Consider the following 12,647-nt stretch of genomic DNA (forward strand, 5'->3'; position numbering starts at 1 on the left):
ACTGCCAAATGCAACTCACATGGGGCTGCAACAGAATGATGGGATAATTTCTTCTGTGGCTGGAGTACAAATACCTATGCAAACAAACACACTGCACAGAGCACAAATGACAGCTGTCATCTCTGTCTGGTTGGCTGGCTACTACTCTGTATGTGATGAGTCGTGGATCACATGCAGTGCTAATCTCATCAACAAAATTACTGTTGGAAAGGTTCGTTGATGAAGGTTTTTTTTTTTTTTTTCAAAAATATTGGATAACGTTTATGAACGATTTGAATTAAAACATACAAATGACAAAAATATGATGAGAAAAATGTAATACTCTAAGATATTAACAGTCCACAAACAGAAGAAGACACATGTTCTTAGAAAAAGAATCCTCAAAAAGAAATTGATTAATGTAATTTTGTATGTTGGGAATTTCCTCATTTGAACTGAATGAACAGAAAGAGCTGGACACAAGCAAAACGAACCACTTTACCAGCAGGTTAATTACCTCACTCAAACACTAATTTATACATGAGATTAATCTCTATATCCACAACATATATGTAACATTACATCTGCACAGACAGCCTGCTACTTGCAATACAATATCCCAAACTGGCTAAAAAACACAGCATGCAGAATTCACAGTACAGTAAAAGTCATAAAAGTCATAAAAGTAGCTAATACTTCAGTATCAATAATATGCTATTAAATGTTTGATACATGTTTAAATTAATATATATATATATTTTTTTTTTTTTTTTTTTTTTTTTTATATGCTTGAATATTTTATTTAAGTTTGGTCCATTTCAATTTCACACACATTTTTGTCACTTTGCAAATAATCATCAACTAATATATAGTTTTTTTTTCCTAAAATTAAATGCTATGTTATTTTCTCGCATTTGTATGAAAATTACTGCTTGCGAATGCAGTAAATTATTTGGGCGATCCGGTGCGAGTAACAGCTGATCTAACAGCCAAATTTATGAACTTATTATTGCAGCCTACCATCATAATTAAAACTCCCTAATGCATCTTCCCTCATAAACCAAATACTTTTAAAACAGGCACGTTAGTTATTTTTGCATTTCACTCTCTCACATGGCTGCGAGCGCTGTCCTCAACCCTCCTCTCTTTCTTTCACACGCATGCAGAGACAGAGGGAGACATATACCATGTGAAGATGGTTTAAGCTGAGTATCTTGCTTGTTTTTTATGTGTCAAAATTAAGGACAGCGTTTTGAATAATGATGGATTAATATCGTGCTCACACACAAGATTCTGAGAAAAATAACGAGTCAAATTAAAATGTGTGAATCCATAATATGCACGATAATGGTAAACAGCATGTCAGTGTCCTTGTCTAACTCAACGTGATCTCAAACATAAAAAAATTAATGTAAAAAAATAATGAAATACCACTCTACCAATAACAGCCTCTTTGCACAGCTGCGTGAGGATGACGCACACCAAATTTACAGTATTCTGCTTCTAACGCAGGTGCGCTGGCTGTCGCATGGACAAGTGCTTGTGGGTTTCTTTTTCTTGGATCTTCAATGGTCATGAAAATTCTATAACATCATAACCACACACTGCAAGACTTTAAAAACCTCTTAAAATGGCATACCTTGTTGATGCTTTATAACGAGATCATCAAGTAGCTGCATGGCTCTGCATCAGACCAGTAGATATGTCAACCGCTAGAAATGTATCAAGTACCATGTCTATCGCGGTTATGCAAAATCCATGGCAATGCATGCTCAAAAAAACATTGTATTATAATCATAATTTTGCATTTTCCACGACCATCGATGACAGTGCTCTCTTGCGCACACACACAAGCAAACCTATAGCGCGAGGAGAGAGAGAGCGCGTGTCCATGGCGGTGATATACTGTATGTGTAGACTTATACTGAGGGAGCTTCAGGGTAAAAGTTTGGGAACCACTGGTCTGGTACATATTTTCGTAGAAAAACAATAAAAATTTTTTTTTTTTTAAAAACAGCATATACAGATGCAGAATTGCTTCTTTGTGGTAGTTTATAGGGCTGCCCCCGACCAAAATGTTTCCTAATCGACTAGTAGTCATTAGTTTAAGCCATTAGTCGACTAGTTGTCACACGTTTATGATATTAATTTAATTACTTAAATATATATTTTTTGGGGGGCATCAGAAAATGTGACATTGCTAACACTGTTCTACATTACAGAGAAATACTAAATCATAATAATGAGCCTTTAAAATCTAAATTTTACAAACGCATGCACCAATCGAGCCGCAGCGACTCAGGCAAGAGCGGTAATGATTCTAAATGTGTTGGAAAAACCAGCAAGGAGACTGTCTGAACATTTAATTTAGCTTCCCCACTCCCCACGAACACTTGGATAAGCCTAATAGCGTATATTTATCTAGGTTATCTAATGTTAGAGCGAGCGGCTATGCTAAGTGGCTAACATTAGGCTACTTACATGTTTCAAATGATAAGCCATGTTTGAGGTTAATGAATGATAGGTGAACATTTGCCTGCAGAGTTTGCATGTCACCTTCTTAGGGTCATCCTTTACCCTCTTGAAATGATCCCACAATTTGGATTTCCTGCCCGACATAATTAATTACCATATGGACCAGCTGTGTAAATAATCATGTCTGTCCGTCACTGACTGTGTGACTTCCACATTTCCTGTGGATTTATTTTTCTTTTTTTTCTGCTACCAACCGACCAAACAAAACTTGGTCGACCAAGACTCTTCTCATCGACTAACGTTTGGTCAACTATTAGGGGGCAGCCCTAGTAGTTTATATCATATAAAAGTTATTAATATGTTATAACTTTCATGAATGACCCAATTTATTTAAAAGAATAGTCCGGGTTCAATACAAGTTAAGCTCAATTGACAGCATCTATGACATAATGTTGATAACCACAAACAAATTATTTTGACTTGTCCCTCCTTTTCTTTAAACAAAAATAATGCTAAATGTAAATCATAAAATGCAACTAAGCATATCATTCTGTGTTGCAAGGATATCAAAACAAATAGGTTCATTAACCTAAAAAAAGAGGCAAAAACGCCTCCCATATCTTTTGTTGGTGACATAAACGGTTATGCGTACAATCAAATTACACACAAAGTTTGCTCGAAATTCATCTGTCACTTTATAGAAGCTAGCCGAAGTGAGCATATGCAAATATGGACAGGCTGCATGATATACAATCAACCTACAAAAACAAAACAAAATAATGAATGTTAAAATAATATGTGACCCTGACCACAATAAATATAGGTTCACTTGCAATGAAACATGATTTGTGTGCAAGTGCATGATACCATTGAAACTTGAGACATTAGAAACCCAAATTGTCAGCCTATGTAATGTTAATAATTTTGTAAATTCTTGGCCCCATGCAGTTTGCGGTACTATTAATAACATTTAATGTTTAATATTAAGGCCATATTTTTGGTGTGTTTTTTTTGTGTTTCCACTTGATGTCTAATAAAAACATTACAATCTGAATGACGCTAGTCTATGATTGTGGAAGATGCGTTATAGACACATGTTGATTTATAGAGAACAGACTGTTGTCACAGCTTACAGAAAATGTGACAAGTGTTGAATGAGACGGACAATATGGATTCACAGGAGTAAAATCATATAAAAGGCAGTGGGCTATTTTTACCTTAAAAACCTTTGACACCATGTCCAATCAGAGATTGACTAGAAAGCCCATGCCTAGACCTAACATCTCAAAAACATGAATGAATGTTTTTAGCCAAAGCGGGTGGTAGACTTTAAAAGATGCCTTTATGCCTGGGAGAGTTTTTGGAAAGAGGCAGGCGGAGGGTGATAATGGATGAAAATTTCCTCCTGACCCCTTTCACTCGCCCTCTGTGAGTGACACCTGTCTTTCAAAGTGATTGGCACAGCTGACACATCCATATAACAAAGATGAGAGAGCGAAAGATTTTGAAGCACATTCTATGCACAAAAAAGGAGGAAAAAAATAAATAATAAAGGGGAAAGGATAGAGGTGAGGCTTCAAAGTGTGTTAGAAGTGGAAAGACAGAAATGACAGATTTACTTCTATTTTGAACATACGCTTTCTTCTTTTCGAGAACACATATGCTGAAAGCAATATCCCATCTCAAATTCTGAATTTAATTTAGTTCAACTACAAGAAAGCTTGATTTTCTCAAGCACAGATGCAATGAAGTATCAATCACACACTATCTAGTTGTATGAGTTAGGAACATCAGAAGAAAATAATCATAATAAGTCATTATACAGTGTCCAGACCAGATGTGATGCAATACATTTCCAGCGACAAGGAATTTTTATATCTAAATCTGGGTTTCTCTATTTTTTATTTATTTTTTTAATGGCAGGGACCCCCAAATATTAAGATATTTTTTTTTGCAGAGGACCCACCTCCTAAAATATATAAAAATTGCTATATATTTTCATGTATAAAGACCAATTTAATCTGTGTGAGGTAAACTGTACTGTAGGTGTGATCTTATAAAGTTATCTTAAATAATTAACTTTTCTTTTGTTATTGATTAAAGCCAGAATAAATTATTAAAATATTATCTGGAATCTATTAACTTTTTGTTAAGGTTTTATTAAGGTGTTTCTTTTTTTTTTATTTTTATTTTTTTTATACCAAATATTTGAGTAATGATATAAAGTAAAACCCTAAAGTTGTGTTTAAAATAGTCTAGAATTAAATTACATTAATGTGTACGTATATGTACCTCACACCGATCAGCCACAACATTAAAACCACCTGCTTAATATTGTGTAGGTCCCCCTCATGCCGCCAAATCAGCGCCAACACGGAACTGCCGCTCACTGGATGTTTTTTGTTTTTGGAACCATTCAGAGTAAATTCTAGAGACTGTTGTGCATGAAAATCTCAGGAGATTAGCAGTTACAGAAATACTCAAACCAGCCCATCTGGCACCAACAATCATACAACGCTCCAAATCACTGAGATCATTTTTTTCTCCCCATTCTGATGGTAGATGTGAACATTAACTGAAGCTCCTGACCTGTATCTGCAAATATATATATCAGAATCAGAATGAGCTTTATTGCCAAGTATGCTTACACATACAAGGTATTTGTCTTGGTGACAGAAGCTTCCAGTGCACAAACAATCAACAAGATAGAGATAATAAAAAAATAAAAATAAAAAGTGGTTAGAAAATATAGGTATACAGTATATAGAAATACACAATAAGACAATAAATATTTATATATACAGGGTTGGGAGGGTTACTTTTGAAATGCATTCCACTAAAGATTACAGAAAACATGCTGTAAAATGTATTTGTAACATATTCCATTAGATTACTCAAGGTCAGAAACGTATTCTAAATATTTTGGATTACTTCTTCAGCACTGGTAGACTTTTTCACTTGTTTTGACTATAAAAATTCTTCCAGTACAGTAAGACAAAATACACGTTAAAAATGCATTCTCTGAAAAACCTAAATATCTTATGCAATGTTGTTTCTAAAACAAGATCAATCAAAATGATCTTGTTTTAAGGATTTTTTTATCTTTTTACAGGAAAACAATACAAAAATTATCAAGAATATGATTTTTTGCCCTAATATCAAAGGTCTAACTAGATAAAAAGAAATTATGATCTAACGTGAATTTTCTTGATAAAAAAATATGATCTTGCCTGGTAACGTGCATGTAAAATGGCTAGAAATAGCATTTTAGCTTAGCGTAAAGATGACAGTTTACACAAGGTTTATTTCTATTTCTTCTGCTCCAAACTTACTTTAAACATACTTCTCTGTCTGCTCGTTTGAACGTAACACATCATAAGAAAATGTTTTACCACTGTTCAAATACAATTTGGATCGCACCATTTATATGTATAAATGTTTTCCATCTGAAAGGACTAAATATTAAATGAAACAAATGGCAATAAAATGCAAAATAATCTCTTCAGTAATCAAAATACTTTTTTGAATGTAACTATTCTAATTATGATTTAAATTATAACTTATATTTTGTATTTTAAATACGTTCTGTTATATACTGATGCAAGGAATGTATGGCAGAAGAGGTAGGGTATGTTGGATAAATATAAATAGACTAAGTTTTAACTGTTCATGAGATGGATAGCCTGACGAAAAAAACTGTTCCTGCGCCTGATGGTTCTGGTGCTCAGTGCTCTGTAGCGCCATCCTGAAGGCAACTGTTCAAAAAGGTAGTGAGCTGGGTGAGTGGGGTCCAGAGTGATTTTTACAGCCTTTTTCCTCACTCTGAATGTGAACAGTTCTTGAAGGGAGGGCAGGGGGTATCCAGTAATCCTCTCAGCAGTCCGAACTGTCCTTTGTAGTCTTCTGATGTCCAATTTCCTAGCTGAACCAAACCAGACAGTTATTGAAGTGCAGAGAACAGACTCAATGTCTGCTGAGTAGAACTGTACAGCAGCAGCGCCTGTGGCAAGTTGAAGGAAGTACAACCTCTGCTGGGCGTTTTTCACAATGCAGTCAATGTGGGTTTCTCACCTCTGGTCCTGTGAGATGGTAGTGCCCAGGAACCTGAATGACTCCACTGCTGCCACAGTGCTGTTAAGAATGGTGAGTGGGGTCAATGTTGGAGTGTTCCTCCTAAAGTCCAATATCATCTCCACTGTTTTGAGTGTGTTCAGCTCCAGGTTGTTTTGACTGCACCAGTGAGCCAGCCATTCAACCTCCCTTCTGTATGCAGACTCATCGTCATCTTGGATGAGGCCGATGACAGTAGTGCCCTTAAGGTGGGCCAACACAGACGTCAGAGTGACAGGTCTGTAGTCATTAAGTCCTGTGATTTTGGGTTTCTTTGGGACAGGAATGATGGTGAAGCGTTAGAAGCAGCAAGGAACTTCACATTGCTCCAGTGATCTGTTAAAGATCTGTGTGAAGATGGGGGCCAGCTGGTCAGCACAGGATTTTAGACAAGTGGGTGAAACACTATCTGGGCCCTGTGCTTTCCTTGTCTTTTGTTTCCGGAAGACACGGCATGCCTCCTCTTCACAGATCAGACTGAGTAGCAGGAGGGGGGAGGAGGAGGGTTGCAGGAGATGTTTGTGTGAAGTGAAGGTCAGAGCGGGTGTGGGGTGTGAGACTGGGCCTTTCAAATCTACAGTAAAACACATTCAAGTCGTCAGCCAGTTGTTAGTTCCCTATAGTGTTGGGGGATGGTGTCTTGAAGTTAGTAAAGTCTTTTAGGCCTCTCCACACTGATGCAGGGTTGTTAGCTGTTCAGAGTAGCTTCTTTTAGCCAATCTGATTTCCTTATTCAGTGTGTTCCTGGCCTGAATGTACAAGATTTTATCCCCACTTCTGTAAGCATCCTCTTTGGCCTGACGAAGCTTCCTGAGTTTTGTTGTAAACCATTGTTTGTCGTTGCTGAATGTTAAATAAGTCCAAGTAGGAATGCACATATCCTCGCAGAAACTGATATAAGATGTCACAGCTCGTCCATATATATATATATATATATATATATATATATATATATATATATATATATATATATAAACTCAGCAAAAAAAGAAAAAAAGAAACTGATTTTATTTTCAGCAAACTTAACATGTGTAAATATTTGTATGAACATAAAAAGATTCAACTAAGACATAAAATGAACAAGTTTCACAGACAAGTGACTAAAAGAAATGGAATAATTTGTTCCTGAAAAAAGGGGGGTCAAAAGTAAGAGTCTGGTGTGGCCACCAGCTGCATTAAGTACTGCAGTGCATCTCCTCCTCATGGACTGCACCAGATTTGCCAGTTCTTGCTGTGAGATGTTACCCCACTCTTCCACCAAGGCACTTGCAAGTTCCCAGACATTTCTAGGGGGAATGGCCCTAGCCCTCACGGCCCTAGCCCTCATCCTATATATACACACACACACACACACACAGAGGTAGGCAGGGCTACCCAGATCAACAAAATGTCCTGGTGCTCTTCACTGGAATAAAAATATGGAAAAGACTGTCAGAGCTGAGATGCAAAAGGTAGTGCAAAAAATATTAAAACACAAAAAAAAAAAAATAATAAAATAAAATAAAATAAAAAAATAACAATAATATAAATATATATATATATATATATATATATAGAGAGAGAGAGAGAGAGAGAGAGAGAGAGAGAGAGAGAGAGAGAGAGATACAAACACACAAATAAATAAATAAATAAATTATTTTATTTATTTATTTATTTTATTTTTTTCAATAAGCATTGGATTTGGATATGAGTATTATTGCCACTGGTGCAAGGCCATGCTATTACAAATAATAATAATAATAATTTACAAAGGTATTTCCTTTGTGGCTCCCACAATCTGCACAGATGACCAGGCGCAGCCAGAGAGACTTTTAATATGGATTTCCTTATGCAGTTGTCATTGTTTTGAGGACAATGTCCAGCTAGCATCCACTGCTGTCAGGGCAGACAGGGATGTGATCTAGTGACTGGCATATACTGTGCCCACGTTTGTCCTGCACCGTAAAAACCATGAATGGCACTAAGAAACAGCGGCCAGGAGATTAACGTGGCAATTAGCCACAAGGCAACTATCAGCTGTCGAGATGAAGCTGGCTGTCCCAAGGTATTTCTTTTCATGTTTAATAGCTGTTGAGTAGTTTGATAAATTGTCAGAGTGAGTTTGTGCAATGTTGGAATTCACAGCTGCCAGACCTGTTTGAAGACTGATTCAGTGAGAAGTCAATTAATTAGAAGTTTTTTTTTTTTTTTTTTTTTGCTTTTTCATGAACCTCCTGTGACACTTTCTACAAAAAAAATGCAAAGGTTTAAGATGTCACTGAATTAACGTGGAAGTGTTGAATTGAGAAATGTGTTGCTGGATTCCTGCCAGGAAGGTACCGAGGGGAAATTCAGATGTCAACAATAACACTCATGAAAACAGACACGTGGAGACGTGTGGGGGAAAAAGCCACAATGTTTTGACTTGCCGAACACACGTTCTTTGACATTTCAGAAAAATCTTCCTGCATATGGGCTTTTTGTTTTAACTGAGTGTGACATGTTATGCTGTAAGCAGTCTATTTATACACATTTAACCCACAGACTGTCTTTAAATCATTGCAGTTTGACAAACAAAAGCGGTTGTGGTTTGGGTCAACTGGGAAATAATTACCCATGCACAGTGAGAGTATAAAATACAGGTAAGAGCAACACAAAAGGCATCTGAAATACATTCAGCTCTAAATGAACCAAATGGAAATAAAAGTGAATGTTTCTTCACATGTTGCACATTTTTGGCATCTATTCTCTCACACACCTCACACTCTAAAAGCCTTAAAGATTTTACTCACACCCACAGTTTCTCATAAACACATAAGATACTCTAGCTCGCTCTCTCTTTTGCTTTATCTCATGTGCTCTCTCTCTCTCTCTCTCTCTCTTTCTGACACTTTATCTCTCACCTGATTCATCATCAGACTTGTTCTCATTCTCAGAGTCGGTGAGGGTCAGGGCGGAGTTCTCTCTGCTGGAGAGGCCAGAACTGCAGCAGGACTTGATGCCGTGGCCCCCCCACAGCTGGATGGCTCGCTCTGGGGAGATGGGGCCCTCCGGGTCGGAATCCGCATCGGAACCGGCACTTAGAGAGTAGCCGCGTTGCAGGAGGCCAAGGTCTGGGCAGTACGTGTTCTGATGAGGGGCTGGTTCACAGATGCCCAACTCAGCTAAAGTAAATTTCTCTAAAATAATAGAGACAAAACATAATCGGTTAACAGAAAGACTAACCTAAGAGAATCCACTGAGGTTCCTTGGATGCACCCTGTGAAACGTTCAAGCCATTAACAAACTACACACTGCATCTACACAAATGACAACAAGCCAAACTAAAACAGAAGTTATATCTCAGCAAAAGGAATGACTGAAATAGAGTCTATCACACTCAATGAACTCAGAACTGCATCAGACATTTGACAGTAATTACTAATTGTGTAATTATCAGTGGTATACATTTTACTGTACTCTGTACATTTTGTAGACTCAAAGCCTGTTCACACCAAGTCCAATGGTGACTAAACAACAGGTATAAATTATTTCCAAACTGTATTTTTTTTTTCAACTGTACTTCAAAAGGTTAACATTAACCAAGACTAATAAATGCAGTAATATATATATATATATATATATATATATATATATATATATATATATATATATATATATATATATATGTGTGTGTGTGTGTGTGTGTGTGTGTGTGTGTGTGTGTGTGTGTATGTATCACGGTCCTGTCAGTCTGTCAGTCTGGGTTTTTGTCTGACAGGACCGTGGCATTATCGTCCCATGACTGTGTAACAGCTCACAAACAGAAGGGAAGGAGAACACAGGGTTTTTCCAGGCTCAGGTAGGACTTTTAATTGGCCACTCCAGTGCTTTACAACTTCACAAACTCGTCAGCTTCACAGGCACGTAGACTTAAACTCATTAGCTTCACAGGCACTAGTAACTTAAACACATCAGCTTCACAAACATAAGAGATTAAATGTAGCAGCTTCAGGAGCACCGTGGCCTTCCTCGTGCCAGCCTCTCTCACTCTCTCTGGTGGCGTGGCTGCTTATATGCCGCTCTCCCCATGCTCACTGGAATTAGAGACAGGTGTTACACATAATCTAGCTCAGGTGCAAGCGCCCTTACTGCTTTCTCTCTCTCCGGACGGACACTTGACCATGCCCCCACTGCCACAGTCTGTCTTGTGCTTCGTTGTCTGTCTTTTTGTAAGTGTGTGGTTTCGGTTGTATTCCTTGCTGTGCGCTCTTCGGTCCATCTTGTTTCATGTCGGAAGCACGATGTCTGGACTTCCAGTCTTGTTCGGTTTTGGTCTGTGTCGGGATTCGGACACTCGTGCTTCATGTCTGTCTGTTATTGACATGGGTGCATTGCGCTTATGTCATCTTGGCAACGTGCACTCAATAGTTTGTCTGGCTCTTGCGAACACGCTCGGGTTACGTTGGGCGCCCGGGTCACAAGCTGTCTTCATGTTGTGCTGAGGTTCGGTGGCGTTTGCCTCGCTATGTACGCTCAGGTTTCATTTAGTGTGAGATTGCATGGCATCACTTTGTTTGCCGTTGCTACGCATTCTCTCGTCTTGTTTGTTGGTTAGCATGGGTGTATATTGCTTTATTGTCTTGGTGATCTGTGTTCATACCATTCGGGTGTTTTGTTGTCTTTTGAGAGCACGTGGCTTTGTTTTGTTTCTGTATCGCCGCGTGTCTCTCTGTCTTACGTCATACCCCACCTCCTTGTATGCTTATTATTAGTTTATTAGTCACACCTGCCCTGTCTTTTTAACCTGTTGATTTCTATCCCTATTTTAGTCTCCTTGTGTGTGCTGTCCAGTGCCAGTTCGTCTTGTGTATTCGGTTGGTCCTGTGTTATCCAGTCATTCTTGTCTGTTGGTCGTCCCCTGTTGGTTGATTCGTGTTTATGTTTATTTCCTATCCTTACCTGGTCCAGTCAGTCCTGCAACCAGTTTCCCCTTCCCCAGCCTGGATTGCCTTTTTCCCCTTCGGGGTTGTTTTTGTTTTCCCCCTCATGGGAGTTTGTTTATTTTTGCCTTTTATTTTCTGTATAAATAAATTCCTGTTTCCCTATCTGTCACTTACTCGACATTGGTGTCGATGTAGTGACACTAGGGGTCACTCTTGGGAGCCCGAGACACCTCTGGTCTTTGATAAAAGTCCAATGAAAATTGGCGAGTGGTATTTGCATGCCACTCCCCCGGACATACGGGAATAGAAGGAGCAGGTATGCAACCACTCATTCAGATTTTCTCTTTGGAGCCGAACGGTCATGCTCATTGAGCTGAATACTACTCTTCATTCACCTCTGCTGGATCTGACAGTGCATTTCAGTGGCTTCTCCTTCCTATGCACTGGTGCACTGCAGAGAACGCCCCTGGGCGCTTCGGCAGAAAAACTAGAGAGTATATTTTCTGAAAGAGCATTTTTCCCCTCTAAAAGAGTATATATTTCTCTAAAAGAGCACACACACGGAACGTCTTCTTAAAGACGCGTCTTTTTAAAGATGCTTTTCTGATTGTGTGTTATTCCTGGTTGCGCTCGTTATCTCTCGCCTTCTAACGGTCACGATCACTGTTTTTCGTGTCTGGGCACTGCTCACGCAGAGACAGCGTTCGTGGATGGTCATGTTCTCATTGCGAGAATATGTCCATGGCAACGTTGTGGTCGCGGCTCGCCTTCGTAAGAAAGCCACCTGGCGCGGGTGCCCAAAGCCCCCGTCCAAGGCCTGTAGGTTTACATCATCTCTGACGGCTAAGGCCTACGGTGCCGCTGGACAAGCCGCCTCCGCCCTGCACGCCATGACTCTCCTGCAAGTCCGCCAAGGCACTAAAGGAACTGCACGAAGGTAGTTCTGCCCCGGGATTGATGCAGGAACTGCGCTCGGCGACCGACCTCGCTCTCCGAGCGACGGAGGTCACGGCGCGGTCTCTCGGGCAGACGATGACCACACTAGTGGTCCAGGAGCGCCACCTTTGGCTCAACCTGGTCGAGATGGGTGAGGCCGACAAGACACGATTCCTTGCTGCCCCCATTTCCCAGGCGGGCCTATTCGGCAACACAATCGAAAACTTTGCCCAGCAGTTTTCG

The 12,647-nt window shown here is 39.1% G+C and overlaps 1 protein-coding gene across 1 annotated transcript in view; it reads right to left on the bottom strand.

Annotated features, from left to right (window-relative positions):
- Window positions 1–12,647, bottom strand: part of LOC127418193 (teneurin-2-like) — a 341,320-nt gene that overhangs the window by 291,520 nt on the left and 37,153 nt on the right. The window contains exon 2 of the mRNA XM_051658641.1: window positions 9,447–9,722. Coding sequence (XP_051514601.1) covers window positions 9,447–9,722 — 276 coding nt within the window. The remainder of the gene's footprint in view (window positions 1–9,446; window positions 9,723–12,647) is intronic.

This window comes from Myxocyprinus asiaticus, chromosome 27, assembly GCF_019703515.2.
Source record: "Myxocyprinus asiaticus isolate MX2 ecotype Aquarium Trade chromosome 27, UBuf_Myxa_2, whole genome shotgun sequence".
NCBI classification, from domain to species: Eukaryota; Metazoa; Chordata; class Actinopteri; order Cypriniformes; family Catostomidae; genus Myxocyprinus; species Myxocyprinus asiaticus.